Below are 18,316 nucleotides of genomic sequence, written 5' to 3' on the forward strand. Positions count from 1 at the left end.
AAAACATTTATGCCATCATATCACTTCTAACATGTACAAGTGCAAATCAACTGAGTATATGCCCATAGCATATGCACACATGTGCATTACATATAAAATAGGGGTATAGAACCAAGAGCCAAAAGTAGTGTTGTAGGAAGCTTCGTGGGTTGTCAACTTTTGCAATATCCAAAACCAAACGGGGCAGGATAATCTGCTGCTGTTTTTGTTTGAAAACCTTAACCTCTGCCTCCCATAATCATAAAAACTAGAAGTAAGTGGAATAATTGATTTTTATTTGGGGATACAAAGACTTCTGGTGTCCAATTTTCTTTTTAGCAATTTGTGGACAGCACGGATTATCTGGTCTAACATACAAGTTTGGTGACTCTACAAACCACACTTGCAGATCCAGATTCATGTTCATTTATGGCTCTGGTTCTCAGTTGGAAAACATAAACGTTGTTTTCTTCCCTGAGCAATCTTGGTTGTGTCCTTAGTATCTATCAGTCACGTTGACAGGAGTTCAATATTCCACTGTGGAGTGAAAACTGCTACATAGATATTGCACACCACTTTCTGCCTGAATTCAAGATTGCAGGCTCACTGCGGACACGTCGACAAAGCATTAGTTGTTTTAGCTTTTCACAGGATCTGCATTTAACATGCCCCTATTTTCTCTCCCCGTTCCTTCCATTATCAGAAGTTAAAACTTCATTCCCTTGACTGTTTCCTTTCAATTCAGATATAGAGGACTTTCTGAATGTTGGGGATTGTGGGTAAGCAGAGCTTCCATTATTCCTGTATTTAGGTTTTCCATGCTAGTGGTTTACAATTGGAAAAAAAATTGTTCAGCCTAATTTAAAATCTACCCATTACCTTTTTAAAGTATCTCTTTGACAGTGGATAAACCATATCCCATCTGAAGTAATCTAAAGCATGAGACTCATTTGTTATGGGAATTCTAAAATCAGATTGCATCTTTACATTTTTTTATTGTCACCAATGTTTTCCACTCCCCATCTCCCCCGAAGGTTAGTTATTTCATGTCAGCCTGGACAGTGACTGTCATCAGTCTATTTTACTATTAGGGAGGGGTGGGGGGGGATGGCATCACAGCTGAGCCTGATCCTGTCCTTTTTTCTGATATTCACACAAGTGCACTTTGAACCACAATTACTGGATAATAATGAGCAGGAATCACATGTTTGTTGTTCTCCCTAGCCCTGGGGCACTGAAGCCAATTGTAGCACTCCTACTGCCTCCCCAGCTGAGATTAGTTAATGTATATTTCAAACATAATTTTGCTTGATGTAAGTCGTAAACAATAAAGCACCATACAATAATTAGCCAACTCCCCTTCTTGGAATGATATTTGTCCTTCCAATTTAATGTAGTGTGGTACTCCTTGTCATTGTAAATAGAAAGAAACCAATTAACTTGCAGGTGTTAAATTTATCAGTAAAACTGTTGCTACTAATCAGTGTGTGTTAATATTGCTGTGATTTCAAAAATCAATTGTTATGTATGACTATAACCTGATTATAGATATTTGTGATTAAAGAAGTAAAAATAATAACCCCTATTGCCTTATTTTGTTTGTTTCACTAACTTCTTTTGACAGCTGTATGAATTTTTTAAAAATTCAGTGCAAATTTAACTGGACACTACCAAGGTTTTCCCATTTCTCTCCCTTCGATCTGAACTCTACACTGCTTTACAAGTGCTCGGCTCCCTATCTCTCTTTACTTTGGGACAAGGGTTGCAAAGGAAGGATAATATTTGTGATGCAATCTTTTCATGTACATTTCAGTTTCCCACTGTGCATCATCTATATAATACTGAACAGTCCTTTTTTATTGCTAATCCATAGCTGCAAATAAAATCTCTATCATTATTATGGGATTCAATTTCTTTGTGCCCTATGTCCTCATGAAGTTTATTATTCATCTAGATCATATTGGCTGTACATATTGACGTTCAGCAGGCTGGCCATGCAACAGTGCAAGAAGTAGTAAAACTTTTTTTTGCAAAATTCTGTGTAAATTACAAACAGTAACAAACTGCTGACTTGTAAATATAAAATGTAGGCTTTCTGACTGGGTCTGTGGGCCCGATGGGATTATAGGGAGTCTGAGCTCTTCAGATTTCTCTTGGGCTGAGGCCAGGCATATTATAGCCCATGATGAGTGCAGTATCTCAAGAATTCTGCATTCTATAGGTTGTTTTTCTGTATTTGTTGACTTACTAATGTTTCTATTTCTATATTAAAAGCAAAAAAAGTTCTCTGTAATAGCACTGTTTTCCTTTTGGTTAGCTAATACTGTCTTTAATGTTAGGATAGGGGTTTTCTTGGAGTTGGTCAGTATTTGCAAGGGATTCCTTGCCGTGTGTCAATGTTTGCACAAGCTCCCTGCCTCTCAGCCTTCTCACTTTGTTTACAAACACTTTTGGACAGTGACATTAAAGAACTAGTTTACAAAAGGAAGACCATGTTTGTCACATCAAAACAGATTGTTGCATCATTTATACATTACAGTATGTCATTATGACAAATTACAAAAAGTTCTTGTCTCAAAAAAAACGTTTAATGAAAGAATTGCTTCCTGAAGGTTTCTAAGTAAACTTAAAAGGGGAAGAATTATGGGAGTAAATTGCAAGAAGAAATAAGAAAAATGGTACGGGGAAAATATTGGAGAATTATGATCAAATGTGGCAGACTGCAAAGTAATGTTTAATTTCTTGGAGCAGCATATAAAATCGGGTTGAATTAAAAAAAAATACATTGATAGTTGCAGCTCTGATGTGTCACTGTCACTCATTGAGTGGCATTGATGAGTGGAATAGTTTTTGATTTAAATATAACCTGATTTTGAAAACATTTTATCTGCTTAGTGGGTTTGTAATTTGTGTAAATCTTGTATCTCTCCTAATGTCAGCGTTAGAAAGAAATTCTTCCATTTAGATAGAGTACATTTCCGAGTACTTCACTTCGTGGATGTATCTGGAGTGTGAGAATATTTTGTGAGTAAAGTTGAGTTCCGAACAGAGACGATATCTGGAAATGGGAAAGGAGGAAGGAAAAAAAACTACATGCATCCTATTAGTGGCTAAAATGGGAAACAGCAAGTTAGAGAAAGAAAATAATTAAAAAGTACATTGTATATCTTGGCTGTGTGTATTTGGCCTGCGCTCCATTGCGCCCCAAGTGGCCACCAGTGGGGAAAATGTATGAATTTGTCCTGCGCTCCATCGCGCCCCAAGTGGCGGCGGGAGGGCCATCGAATCACGTGACGGGCCTCCGCCATTAAGTCTGGGACTGAGTCTCCCATTAAAGGAAGGGACTGAACACAAACCCGAATCGCCGAAAGAGAGGCGAGTAACCAGGGGGGGGGGGGGGGAGGGAGGGAGGGAAGGAAGCGAGGAGACAGATGCCTTCACCTCGTTCCTCTCTCTGAGAGGAGGAGGAGGGGGGGGGGGGGGAAGAGAAAGGAGAAGAAGGGAAAAAAAAACAACCAAAGGACAACTAAATAAAACACCTCAGCTTTCATGTGGAAAACATATTTGAGGGAATTTTCTTGAGGGGAGACTTTTATTTTTCTTTGTGTATTTCCCCTTTCCCTTTCGAAGTGCGCGTTAAATCTTCGTCGACGATGCTGGGATCGTGATGATGAGTTCGTCCGGCTGCTGGGTGGCGAACGGGGCCAGTTTGGAGGATTGCTATTCGAATCTCTTCTCTCTGGTGAGTGATTGAAGCGGCCGTCGCGCAGCCATTTTCAAACCGCGGCCTTTTTACTCAGGCGTAGTGGGGAGAGAGATAGTTGTGGGGGGGGGGGGGGGGGGTTGGTTTAAAAAAAACCTGTAATCATTTATAAATATATATATATATTTCTAATATAAAATGGGGAAGAATTACAGACCAGATCCAAACAAATCATTTTTAAAACTTCAAAAACCGTATACTTTTTAAAAAAAAAATCACTTTCCTTAATAAGATTGATTTTCCTGTTAATGCTTATTAAATGTATAACTTGCATACGTTTGGTGAATGTCTTGAGGTGAAAATTCCAGTAAATGTATGAGGAAAGTGTTTATTTTTTTAAATAACCAGCATATTTTAGGCCAAATGTAAACTCTTAACTACCCTCAAATAAAAGGCTACTTTGCCTCTTTTTTTCTTGCCATGTTAGACTTCTGATGAAGGTCGCCTTTTTTTAAAAAACAAATATCTGCTTTGTACTTTAAAAAAAAATTATCTCTTTTTAATCTGTGGTCATTTTAGTTGCCATTTTCCAGTCAAAATCGAAACGGTATTTTAAGAAACGAAACAGGAGGGGGAGTGAAATATCGTTTTAAAAAACATCAAAACTACGATAGGCTCCAAGGCAGTCGTTTTATCTCAAGACATCTTAAGTTTTTTTAATGTAATTGATGATGATTATAATGAAGGGCTCCATATAGAATGCAGTCTATTTTTTGCTTCCCCCCCCCCCCCTTTCTCTCCGGAGGCGAAGAGAGTAACTGCGTCGTAAAAGGGAAGTGTGTTTGAAAACCCCAGAGAAAAGCAAAAAGAAGAGATAAGCAACCAGTTTCAAAATGAGAACTCTGATCGGCTGAGGAGAGAAAAATTCAAGTGCCTCAGACTTTTAATGTAATGGTGGGGGGGGGGGGTTATTTTCTTGGGTGTGTAACTTTTTTTCTGAGGAATGGAAAATCTTTTTTAATTCACAAAGTGAAGGGAAGTTGTCAAAGGTCACTTGGATTGTATTTCTAAATGTATTGGGTGGAAGGTACTTTTTTTTTCTTGAGCAAGGCAGCAGAAGTTCAGTAGTGTGAAATGAACACTTTTTTAAAAAAGAAGTTATTTTGGAAAGCAAGCTTGTTGATTGTAATCGAACAAATTTGGCCAGTGCATTCCTCCATGGCTGACAAAACTTGCACATATCGTATGTTTGCATTTATTAACATTGTATATAAAGGAAGGTGGTGGCGAAATGGAAAGTTCCAGAGCCAGTGTTTTCCTTTGGTCATATGGGAGTTGTAAATGATCTTTAACATCTTTTTTTAAACTAAAGTTTTTTTTAAGCCTCAGATTCTTAATATGGCTGCCCAGTTGTCTTCTAAAAATGGTTACAGTTACACTCATTACAGTTGCTGCTATTTAGTATTTTATTTTTTAAATTGAAAAATGCATGGATTGTAAAAAATTTGAAAATGGACCATGGAAAATAAAATGGACTTTGCCCTATTTCAAATTTCAAGGAACAAGTGCTGTGGTGAAAAGTGACCAGTGCAGTTTAAGAGCCAGAAAAGTAGAATTGGTGTTAAATTTTAAAATGATCCAATTTTTCTGTCTCCCTCTCACTCACTCTCACACACACACACACCTCATCCTTTGAGGAACTCTCATTGCTGTGACTCCTCCTCTCGCTGAGATAACAAGAATAATCTGAGTTGCAGACTTCATGACTGCTGTAGCTTTCCTTGGTATCTGGCAGGAGATATGATCAAATGGAGTGAGATCAACATTAGTTCTTCCTCTGTCCTGTTCCCCTCTTCTCACCCCCTGCCCCCCAACAACATATGAGAAAATGTCTTCAGTTTGGTGCTTCATCTTGCAGTTTGGTTGACAAATATTACCAAACACAGGAGGAGGATTCAAGCAGGCTGTTGAACTGACACTGGAACCTGTGATCTTCTGGTTGGGATGTGGGTGCTTTTGTTTTTATTTCCTGTATTAGTTTGCCACAAGGTCCAGACAAAATCAATTAATAATATTTTGAAGATCTAGTGTTAGCTTGGAGAAAGATTGTGTCCCTAAGTGCCAATATATTTTAGAATAGTAATAAGTTACTTGATCTAGAGTAGATGTCTAGAACAGGCTTGTTCTCAACATTTATGGTTGTATAGTGGTACAGCCTGTTTTTAAAAAAAAAATAAGGTGTTATGTAATTTTTCCTTTTTTGTTAATTTCCTTTTTCTAATGGCACTGACTCTTGATGGGGTTTGGCTCCACAGATGCTGGCTACCCTCTGTTACTTCACCCAAATAGCCATTCTTCATCTACATGTAGACAGTGAACTATTCATCTGGGGGCCATCACAGCCAAGCCCAACCCTATCTTAACTTGTGTACAATTTCCAGTAAGGGATTAATAGATGGCAGTCAAGAGTGTGAACCATGACTTTTTGCCCCCTTCCTAGTCCAGTATCACTAAGTCCAATTTTTAGCAGCGCCTTTGCTGGCCCAGCTGATATCAACACAGACCAAGGATCGAACATTCAGATTTGTATCGCTTAGCACCGCATTGGGGTGGTAACTTTGTCTAATAGGCCATTAGGGGAGCTGCGACTTAAGCTGAGATATGTGCTTGTCCTCCACTCTACCAGGCTGTTCTACATTTCCTGTTGTTAACTGAAGAGTAGTCTTTCAGTAATCAATCTCTTCCAGTAGTAGCAGTTTGATTCTGAATTCTGGAATGAAAGCTGTGAAGAACGTCATGCTTCACGATATTGCTTTGCTTTGCTTGGTGATAGTATAACTGCTATATTCTTAAAGGGGGAGTCTAGGAGGTATACAGCTTGTTATAAATAATTACATGCATACACATACTTTCTGACCAGAGACTTGCCAGACCTGCTGTACTTGCGGTTGTGCTATCACTGATGAAATATCCTGGAGTGGCTGCATTGAAAACAATTGATTTTAAACTTGCAAGCCACTTAAGTCCAGGAAACCCAGTTACCTCCTGGGTGCTGAGCATGCCCAGCCAGTGCTTTGGGTCTCTGGGGTTGGCATTGGCTCTCTGGCCAGTCCCAGGTTGTGGGCTACCCCTTTCTGCCATTGGTTTCAGTGGAGCCACTCTGGGATGCATGGGACTGCTGCCCAGTAGTGATATCAGAGCAGCCTAATAATGAGAAGATCTAACTGGGCAGCTCTGTTCTGGTTTAAAAAATTTAATTTTAAAAAAAAACAAGCACTTAATATAAAGCGGGGGGGAGTTCTTTGGAAAAAAATAGCGCTTCCCCCCGACTCTCCTTTCCCCTTAACAGAAACAACAATGATACTGAGTGCGCATATAGAATTTGGAGGAAAATAAACTGATGTCTGTCCTTTCAGTTCTGCCATTCTTGGTCTGTGGGATTGGCTGTGTATGATTGTTATGCTTGATCTTGATCCCTGGTCTTTCTAGTAGGACGGTTCTTTGCCGGAAGTGTAGTAATGTAGAGGATATTGTACTGGTAGTGCTATGTTGTTGGTTTTATTTCACAAATAGAAAATGCTCCAAATTCACAAGCACAGCAAGTGCAGTTGAATTGAGGTTTTCTGATGAGTAAAATAAATCCACTAATGGACAGCTTCTGATTTAATATTCTATTCTAAGTGTCATTTTTCTCACCAGTTTACTCACCACTCCTTCTGAAGGTGTTGATTCCTTGTTGAGGTGCGGTTCCATGGGTGTAGGTCTCGGCACTTTGTCCAAGTGGTCGTCATTCATGATGTGGAGATGCCGGTGATGGACTGGGGTGGACAAATGTAAGGAATCTTACAACACCAGGTTATAGTCCAACAGTTTTATTTGAAAATCACAAGCTTTCGGAGGCTTTCTCCTTCGTCAGGTGAGTGTGGGATTCCATGGAAGGTACCGCATATATCTGGCAAGTCTCTGGTACCTTCCATGGAATCCCTCACTCACCTGACGAAGGAGAAAGCCTCCGAAAGCTTGTGATTTTCAAATAAAACTGTTCGTCATTCATGCGAGCCTTGATGGTGAGCTTTGGCAGGATACTTGACAAGGAGGAGGCATCATGCCTATATTCGACCCTGACCCTATCGTATGTATGATTCAAGGTTGTTGATTAGCCATCTAGAATAGGAACCCTTGCTATTTCCCATCCCCGTCCCCTGCACAAGCTTGGGATGCTAAAGCCATTTGTAGTGTCCCCTACCAGAAACTTCTTGATCCATATGCCTTTTACTTGCTGACCCATTGGGAAAGCTTACAGTGTAATGTACTTTGATTTAAATTCTCCTTTTCCTTCTCCCCTACTCTCTTTTGAAGTTGGTGACCCTTGCAGCTGCATGGGTATGCAGTTGTTAGCAGCTCCTGTACTTTGCTCACTCATGAGCTTAGGCAGTGAATATTGATGAACTGTTTGATATTGCAAGCATCATAGCCAAGCCTAGTCCTTTCCTCACCCACCTCATGTCAACACATGCACTTTCCATAGTGGTTGCTGGAGAGTGTTGTGTAATGGGAACCCTGCTTAATTTTTTGTTTTTCCACTTGGAGGCACTAAGACCAATTGTAATACTTCTGTTGCTGCAGTGGCTGAGATTTGCTCACTTGGCACAGAGCAGTGATGAAACTTCATCTGTATATAGATGCTTTTATTTTGTACTTAAACATTACGTCCTGTTTTGAGAGAGACCTTTGTGCACCACACTCACCCTTTTACATTCTGTGTAGGAGCTGGTCTTGAGGTGTTCTGGGCTCAGTTGTTACTATGGAGACCCAAAGAATGGGAGGACTGGTTTCCCGTGTTTTACATTTCTGAAACCGGTGGCCCTATCGTGTTCTTAAAGAATGAACTTGAATGTATACATCCTAAAACACTACACAGTTAATTACTTTTGAAGTGTAGTCACTGATTGGTAGGCAAATGTGGCAAAGTCCCTTGAATGGCATTGAGATGAATGACCAGTTGATCTGTTTTTGCTGATGGTTGAAGGGTAAATGTTGGCTAGAACACCGGGAGCCCTCCCTTGATGCTCTTCAAGTAGTGCCATGGGATCTTTTGCGTCCACTCGACCAGGCAGATGAGGCCTCAATTTAATGTCTCACCTGAAAGTCAACGCCTCCGACAATTCAGCATTCTCTCAGCATTGCACTTGAGCACATAATCTAGGCCGACAGTTAAGTCCTGGAGTGGGGCTTTAACCTGACCACCTGATTCAGAGTGAGAATGCTACCAACTGACCCAAGACTGACACCTAAAGTTGGCATTTGTTTCTTTAACTTGTGGTGTTTACACTATGGAGTGCATCTGTTAGAGGTAGAGTGCACTCTTGTAATGTAAAGGCACCTTACCAACATTAATAAGTGGATTTACCCATTGAGCCACCATGAGAGCTATTCAGACCTTTTTAATGTAGCTAATTCCCATGGCGATCCATCGTCCTGTGACCTCAATGTGCAGAGGAATAGTTTTGAGACGAGCTGGTTGCAAATGATCATTTGAGTGCAAGGAGAATGCAGTGTGCAGCAGGCTGCGTGTGTATTTTAATAATGGCAAAGAACTTCTTAATGGGTGCTTCTAATGAAATTCTTGCAGGAGCATAGTTAGTTTGAAGGGATGCAAGGTATTTTGGCTGGCCTGGGGAGTTAACTGGTTCTCTCTGAATCAAGATACAAATATCCTGTACAAGTACTGCAATGGATGGTGCCTAATCTCCCCAGAATTAACTGGTTGATTTCCTTTCTTTTAATGTGGCTACAGTGCTGTGTTTTTGAGTATTTTGTTTTTAAAAAAAGATAAATAATGATGCGGAAATCTCTGCTAACAGTTGTAGTATGCCGAGATTACATGTTGGATTTTGGATAAATGGCATGAATTTAGCACCAGTAAACGAGAACATTACTTGGAAGGGGGTTGTATTTTCAGTGCGTTTAATGTCTCTTCCTTATTCTGTTTTCCTTTCCTTCCCCACCCAAATAAATCTTAGTCTTCCACAAAATAAAACTTAAGTCTGTCTTGCTGCAGTAGCAATAGTTGGTTTAATTTGTGCCCTGTACTTTCATGTGGGCCTGGCTGAGTAACACTGTATTTGAATAAAGTGGGGATGGGATTCTTCATGCAGGAGTGAAGCACTGTTGTTTCAGTGGCGATACCAGTTATTTCCCCAAAAGGCAGCCATAACACCTATTTGTATCTTTCACTTGTCTTTGTCCCTAGTTTCTATGGAATGTTTGCAGTAGTCACCTGATCTAAAGTATCAGCTGTTCATGTCTGTGGAGAGGGTGCTCGTTATAGATTAAAAATAATGACTTTCCTTACCACTTAAGTGAAGTTTTTGAACTCTGTTAGCCTAATGTAGGGGTGAAGGGAGGGGTGGGGAGTGGGGGGAAAAAAGGAAAATACTGTGCACTGAAAGTACTTCCTTTCCCTCTTCATGTGAACTAATCTTTTAAAATGAACAGAGACAGCAAAAGACCAGTTTATTTGGGAGAGTAAGATTGAAAGTTTATGTACAAGAACGACTTGCATTTATATAGCACCTTTTAACCTAGAAAAACATCTTGAACTGCACAGAGGCATAATCAGAAAAAAAAATGGGTGCCGAGCCAAAGGAGGAGATAATGGGAGGGGTGGCCAAAAGCTTGGTTGAACAGGTGGGTTGGTGGCTTTTTAAAAGGGGTGAAGGTTTGGACATTGATGTTTTAGTTAACATGTAGTTTGAAGCTTTAATTTGGATTAGCTAATTATTGTTTGGATTCAAGTGTTATATTTAAAAAAAGTTTTATAGTTTAGATTAGTGTTTTGTAAACTCCTGAAAGGACTTGCTACTGTGGTGCCCTGTTGTCTGTCTTAGTATTTCTGTAATAGTTTGAACAAGTTTTGTATTAAAAGAACTGGCCTAAAAACTTTAGGTATTGCAATTATCATTTAAAAAAAAACTAGTGCAAGTTTTGGCCATTCTCAGTCATTAGAACAATGTAATATGCTGCAGAACCATTATTGTATATTTATTTGCTAACTTCCAGTATAAATTAATACATCATTAATAATTCAATATATTACATATGTAAATTGAATAACTATGTTCATATTCTTAAACCTGAAATTTAAATCTCAGAATTCCACAGGGGTTTGCATTAGTTTAGAAGTTTTTTTTAAAAAAAATTCTTTTTCCTTATTTTACCATTTCAGTCACTGGCCAAAGGAGCAGATAGTTGACCTGCATCCATGCCTTTTGAGAATTGTGGCTGTTAGGAAGTGAGTGTGGCATGATACAACTCTTGTATTTTTGTGTCCCAGTAGGGTGCTGATTAATAAGGGGCAGAGATCAGGAACCTGCACTGTGAGGAATTGCAGGCATTGAACGCTTCCACCTCCACCATCACCACCACATTGGCAGATTGTTATGGGGCTACTTGCCATGTTGACAAATTTTAAGTTTATGTGAAATGGTATTTCGGAAATAGTGAGCAGCAGCAGTTGATATGATGTTGAGACGGGCACAGTGATTGAGTTATTATTGTGTCTGTTGGAGAATAGATCTTGCATGAGGCAGGTGGCTTGTTCTTGGGACCTACTGTAGCCAGACCATGGTGATGGAAAGTGATTGAAGTTACATATGCATGAAGTGTGAATAAGTTTGTACAGACAGAAGGGGATACAGTGTAAATGGGGCAAGTGAAGATCAAACTCACTGGTGGGTTTGTCAGCATTTTTTCTGCGTTTAGTTGAATGATGAATTCCAGAACTCTTGATGCAGGGCGAATTTCTCGAAAGTACTTTTTCAGTTTCAATTTAAAATTGCTTTTGCGCAGTTAAAACATCATGGAAGTCTTTACATGTTAGCACGTATGACGCATAAGCCAAGTGAGTGAGCTTCTGGGAGGAAATCCAAGTTTGTGGCAAACTCGTACTTGCCTGTTAGTTTTCAGGCTAAATTTTTTGGATTTTAAGTGAAAGAAATTTTTAACTAATGAACTGCATTAATCGATTCTGTAGTTCCTTTTTTTTTAAAATGGTGATTTCTATCATTTTAGTTTTGTAGTGGAATTCTCTTCACTGTTTTTGAATGATTTGTGTGTGGTCCAAGTGTTTTGTCCATATATTGTCTATGTGCAGTAATTATGATAAATGTTAGTATATTTTCAATTGAAATAAGGAGGCCGAGAGCTGACTAATGCCTTGTAATTTAATTTGTTGGAGGTCCCCTATACCTGGATAAAATCTGTACTGGAGGTTCTAAGGTGGTCTTTTGAATGGGGCTTTTCTATAAACTTCTGCTTTTCATGTAACAGTGAGTGAGAGCAGATATGCTGGAGTGGCAGCTGGTGGTCGGGGTGGGGGGGGGGGCGGGGTTTGTGGGTGGGGTGAGATGAGAGAAGTGGGAAACGAGAGCACCGTCTGCACATTTGCTATACAATTTGAGTTTTGATGTTTATAGTCCGGGCTGGGTTTGGTATGAAATAATCTTACAAAAAAGATAGGCTAATCAAACTGAGATGATGGATGTTGAGACCTGTATTGTGGAGCAGATGTGCTGAAGGGGATTGCCACCCAAAGTCACACCAGGACATTCATTGCTACTATATGAAATGAACGGAGAAGCCCTTTTTGCAAACGAAGTCTAAAAACAAAGGTTTTTTTTAAAAAAGAAACTTGAGTATATATTTGTGATTTTTCCATGAAAATTTTGTTTTTGGTATTTGAGGGTGTGCGCTTTAGTAGCTTGTGTGAAAATTGAGTTTGTTCTGAGTCACTTTTTACTGTGTTGATGGATGTGTCCCAATCCAATAGGATTGAGGGTACTAAATATGCTGGTTAAAATTTCAATGGTCCTAACAAGTTCTGTGTTTGAATAATAGGCATAGTTTTGATGTAGATGTCAACCTTGGCACCGTGGTAGCATTCTTGCATCTGAGTCAGAGGGTCATAGGTACAAGCTTCCCACTCCAGAGACTTGAGCACATAATCTAGGCTCACACTTCATACAGTTCTGAGGGAGTGCTGCCCTGTTGGAAGTGCCACCCTTTGGATGAGACAGTCATCCGATGCTCCATCTATCCCCTCAAGTGAACATAAAAGATCCCATGGCACTATTTGAAGAGCAGGGGAGTATGAACAGTTATTCCAGTTTTTAAAAAAATGTAATACACTTATCTCTCGGGTAGTGCATTTATCCCTCAACCTACATCACTAAAACAGATTATCTGGTCTTTTATCACATTGCTGTTTGGGGATCTTGTGCACAATTTGACTGCTGCGTTTCCCTACTTTACCACAGTGACTACACTCCAAAAATACTTCATTGGCCGTGAAGTGCTTTGGGACTTTGTGAAAGATCCTATATAAATACAAGTTTTTAAAAAGAAAAATCAGCTTAAGGTTGGCTAGTCTATTCTGCACTTGTCTAGAGATCAAATATTTTTGCGTGGGCACTCTCAAAATGCAAGTGCAGAATTTAATGTAGATCAAATATGCATGATACAATAGAATGTGTATTTGTGGGCCAATAGTCATATTTAATCAGTATGGTTCGTACATGGATGGGAAGGGAAAGTGGCCATGCATTTGTTACACTGTCTGCAACTGAGAGTGATATAAACAAGCACTAGTAAATGGTTTTCTAGTGGAGCAATTTAAAAAAAAATCTGCATCTTTATCTGAACTCACCGGGTTCATCATTTTATTAATCCCTACCAGAGATTGAAACTTTTTTTCAGTATTCTTTTCAAATCTGTAGTGGTTGAGAAAATACTAGGTCTACTTCAGAAATTCGTGTGGATTTCTGCTCCATAATACAAAAAAAAACAAATAACGGTAGCTGGGTTCTTTATGAGTAAGCAGCCTTCAAACGGGAAATTGTGACTAAAATACTGTAGTCTTTAATGTGTTGACTTGCAAAACAACATAACATTTTAGCAGTGACTTCCTGTTTTCAAACTTTATCTGAAGCCTTGCATAGAGGAAAGGGTACATAACCGTCCACATTTCTATACTGCTGGATTTTGACCAGAGTGTAAAGTCATTCATAATATAATCTGGCGCAGCACCCTGCAGTTGAACATCATCCCAACATACCAATATAGTTGTACACAGACCGAGTCCTCTGCAGTTATTTTGGCTGCACAAGTACATTCCAAAGCTGTTAGAGAAGTTAGTATTAAACCTGCTGTTTACTTTGCCATAAATATCTGTAGTAAAAGTATTTCTGCAGCAAGGAGGCTGGTCCAGAGTACTTACTGGATTTTTCTATTCTTGTTTTAAAAGTTTAGTATGAGTAAGTTTCTTTAAGTTGTAACGTGGGATAATTTCTTTTTAATTATGTGTTTTTCTTCAATTTTTTTCCCCCACTTCCCTTCCAAGGCATTGATTCTCTTACTGGGGTACAATTCCACAGGTACTGGTCACTCTCAAGGAATCCTGAGGGATACTTTGTATTTTCATTATTAAAAATGCACTATGGAAAATTTTAAGACTGCTTATGAAATTTAGGGGTGGAACTAAGTTCTGTACTTTTTCCGGCTATGTTGCCATGTGTCAACAGAGCATCGCGGGCCCTTTTCTTTGTAAAAAAGAAAGGGCAATGATCAGTGAATTGGGAGGAGAAGTTTGTAGTTGGCACTGAATCAGCCTGAAGAGTGAGATACAAGAAGTAAGTAGCCTATGATTGAGCTTTGAAACTGAATATTCAGCTTTGGCATATGACTGAACCTCCTAGAAATTAATTTTACTTCAACTAAAATTATTTGTAGTGAACTGTATATGTGGTCTCAAATGAAACTTTTTTATGTCTTGTAAATATGGACCATAATTGGGTTTTAATTTTATGACCAAAGCATTGTCAACTGCAATCATTTGCTGTCGCGTGGCTCAAAATTAAGGCCACGGTAGGTAGAATAACTGACCAGTTGCTAGTCTGTACGCAGATCCTCTAATAGAAGCTTTTCAATGCTTGTACATAAAGACATACTGAATCCATTTTTAAGCAGATTATAATAAGTACAAGGAACTTCTTGCACGTGGCAGAGCGTACAATGCAGTAAGCATGTGTTGGTGTTGGAATGTGTTCACTGGTATACTATTGTCACTGATCCACAATTGAATCTGCTGGCTTCATTTGATTCAACCAGTGTTAATTTTGAAGCCTGCTAACATTACTGTCTAGTTAATGTTGCAAGGAGTAAATTGTACTTTGAATGTATATTCTTATGACCCTGCATCTGTGTACATCGTGAGGCTGTTATGAATTGAATTACTTGAACAACTTTTTTCCCCATCTCTTCTCTCTTTCCCCAATCTCTCCTTCTCCCTCCTCTCTTTTCCCCCCCCCCCCCCCCCCTCAAACATCCATTAAGGTCATAATACAAAATTTGGAGATGCACCTTTTTATTTTAAAAAAAATCAACCTGTGATGGAAGAAGTTGAATAATGAAAGTTGTGTACTTGGATGCTTTGGAATTTTGTATACATTGATAATGTGCGTTGGGGATCAGGAATTGGTTTATCTTGCAATCTTTGATCCTGTGTTCTACTTTCAACATTTTTGTTTGCTCTTCCAATGGAGCCCATTTCAGTTCGTAGGGTATGGTGTCCCGGATCACTAACTGAGCACAGCCACGGGAACAATGTATTCTGTGGTAGCCTAATGTCTATAAATCAAAAATTACAAATGAAGTTTTTCTGCCCTCGAGTTGGTGACCTTTCTGGGAATTGCTGAAACTTGTCCAAGTGGTTTGAGTGACTGGCAGTCCTGGGACTTGAACTCCTGCCCTCCTGGCTGCAAATCAAATGTGCCTAAATTTTGAAAACTACCATCACACCGGATTTTACATTTGTTTCCCATTATGGTGTAAACAGCTCTGGAAAATTGTTTCTTTAATAGTAGCTTAACCTCTTGTTTTTCTCTTTCCCTCTAGGCTGATCTGCCTGGAATTAAATGGCGACGCTATTCGTGGCAAGGTCCTGTAGGGACACCGCTCGTCATTCCGGTGGCTGAAGACGATGCCATTCTTTGCAGCTTTAGCCGCTGTTTGAAGGCTAATGTACTTTGTGTGTGGCGAAGGGATATGACACCGGGCCACCGGGAGCTTTGGATTTTCTGGTGGGGCGAAGTGCCAAATTTTGCTGACCTCATTCACCATGAACTCAAAGGTGAGAGTACAGAATGGATCTAAAGTTCAGTCTTGTTTATTATGGTTCTTCTTGAGCACAGGACCAGGCTTGGGAGTGATATATCAATACCCTGATCAAATAGTCGGGCAAGACTCCATGAAGGCTTATATATGAAATAATGGCCACTTGGGTGAGGTCCACAGAGTGATTGGTGATGTATCCCAACAAAGGAGCTGGGAAAGTGGGGAGGGGGGGGCAGAAACAAACACTACTTGCTGTCATTTTTTGTTTGTTTGAACTATTCAACCAAAGGATATTTGATCCTTAGAAGCCACGTTGGCAAAGGGAAGGTGTGCAGCATGCCACAAAGGACCTGATGCTTCAAGAAAACTGAGTAGTGGTGGAGTAGAGATTCAGTCCCCATTGTGTGTAGTGGGCGCAATCGTGCGAATGCAATTTGTCTGCTATATACAATGGTCAGTATAACGTCGTGTTATTTACTTATGTTAAAAAAAATAAAATTAAACATTTCAATTTTTAAAAAGCAAAGAGGAATTTTCAACCTCTGTCTCTCCACTTCCCGCTCTGTGTACATTTACAGTGCTGTTACTCAATGCCTATATGACTATAGACACGCCACGCTAATGATCCAAACGGGAAATTGATCATGGAGGAATTTTAAGATAATGGAGGAATTTGAAATCTTACTGTCAGCTCTTCCTCGGCAACTTAGATTGGAGATTAAAGACATGGGTCCCTTTAAGAGGTGGTCAGACTGTCCTGTTAATTTTAAAACCCAGCTAGAAAGTGGGGTGGGGTTAGGTCAGTCAATCGCACTTTAACAAGGTGCAAACAGCTGTTTGAACTGCCCAAAGTAGTCAGCGTGCTTAATTCTGTTTAAGCAGCGCCTTTGTAATTGACGCCTATGGGAATGGCAAATGGTCAGCGGCGTTTGCCCGATACAGGCGGCTGACTGAGATAAGTGGGGACGGTAGAAGTGATGGGGACTGTAATAGGATAAACTTGCAGATTTTTTGTTTCTCTTTGTCTCTCCCAAAATAGTAAGGCTTATTTTCCCTTTCCTAAAGGACTCCTCTCTAAGAAACCAGATAATTTGGCACCGACATTGACTCCCGGTCCCCCAACACTCATTTTAAACTCTTTTATTCCTGTTTAAATCCTTGCCCCTTAATCTCTGTATTCTCCTCCAGCCCTACACCCCGCCCCCATCCAAAAGCTCCATTCCTCTGACTTTGGCCTTGCATGGAATTCCATCTCTTAAACCCCTCTGCTTCTCCACCTCCCTCTCCGCCTTAAAGCCCACTGCTTTTGGTCACTCCATCTAATATCTCCTTTGTGTCCATTTTTCTGATTGCACGTCTGTGAAACACCTTGATGTATTTCTACACTAAAGGTGCTATTTAAATGCAAGTTGTTGTTGTACTACTTTCACTAGTGAGCTATATACCTATTGTAACAAAATTAGTTTTTTTGATCAATACAAAAACTAACAACATTTTAACCTCATCTTTGCATGGAGTAATGTATGGAAGGAAATGCCTGACTTGCAGCTTTAACTCCATAGCAGTGGCCTGTGAGTAAGAAATATTTTTGTATCTTCCAAGAGGAAAGTGTGAAGTAGAGGAAGGATTCGTAGACAGTCTGACAGACCACAATGGATGGCTGTAACCTTTTTATACTAGCTGATAGGATGGATATCATATATGGTGGGAGGGTTTTATGGGCTCCCATAACTCATGATGAGGGGGGGGCCATCCACACCCTGTGGACGTGAGTATTCCGCTCAATGCCGACCCAGAATTCGGAGCCGGAGCAGCGGTCACCACTCACCGGGACTGTCTGGAGTGGGATTTGAACCATTCACCTTCTGATTCAGAGATGGGAATGCTAAAGCTCACTCCATGTTTTTCAGTGAGATTGTACAATACTGTGGTGTGTTAACTTACTTACCTATTGGAATCGATCAAACTACCTCTTGGATAAATTCAAATAGCAGTGGTTAATTGTTTTTGTATTCTGAACTTCTGATTTACTGGAATAATAATGTACAGGAACCAAGTACTAGATTTGTCAGCATTTCTTTATTGGGGGTCATGTTGGTCATTGTTCTTATCACCACCATACAGGATTTCTGCAATATTTCCTAATGACCATACTTCAAGTAAAAGTTGCTACGTCTTTCCTTGATAGTAGCTTCATGCTGTTTTAGGCATTTACTGAATAAGGTTTGGATATCCAATTGTTTGGGTATTTTGATTCTAAAAATAGGTTCTCTACTGAAAACACAAAATACTGGGAGTGGGGTAGGGGAGGACCTATAAGCAGGCAATTTTGGGTGTGTACTTTTCATCAGAGAGGTTCTGATGTAGGGTAGACACCCAAATTGTCAGTTTTTTGTTTCTTTTTTACTAGTATTTTTCTGCATTTAGCATTTGCAGTTTTTTCCCCCCTCAAGTTTCCTACTA

General features: G+C 39.7%; 1 protein-coding gene across 5 annotated transcripts in view; it reads left to right on the forward strand.

The window, feature by feature from the left end:
* med13a (mediator complex subunit 13a) overlaps window positions 1-18,316 on the forward strand; it is a 153,158-nt gene that overhangs the window by 16,561 nt on the left and 118,281 nt on the right. For 4 of the 5 annotated variants that reach the window (XM_068008495.1, XM_068008496.1, XM_068008494.1 and 1 more), the window contains 2 exons: window positions 3,610-3,721; window positions 15,635-15,869. In XM_068008495.1, the coding sequence (XP_067864596.1) occupies window positions 3,647-3,721; window positions 15,635-15,869 (310 nt within the window). In that variant the 5' untranslated portion in view covers window positions 3,610-3,646. Of the gene's footprint in view, window positions 1-3,385; window positions 3,722-15,634; window positions 15,870-18,316 lie in introns of those variants that run through there. The other variant, XM_068008493.1, reaches the window with a different exon arrangement.

Source organism: Heptranchias perlo, chromosome 28 (assembly GCF_035084215.1).
Source record: "Heptranchias perlo isolate sHepPer1 chromosome 28, sHepPer1.hap1, whole genome shotgun sequence".
Taxonomy (NCBI): Eukaryota; Metazoa; Chordata; class Chondrichthyes; order Hexanchiformes; family Hexanchidae; genus Heptranchias; species Heptranchias perlo.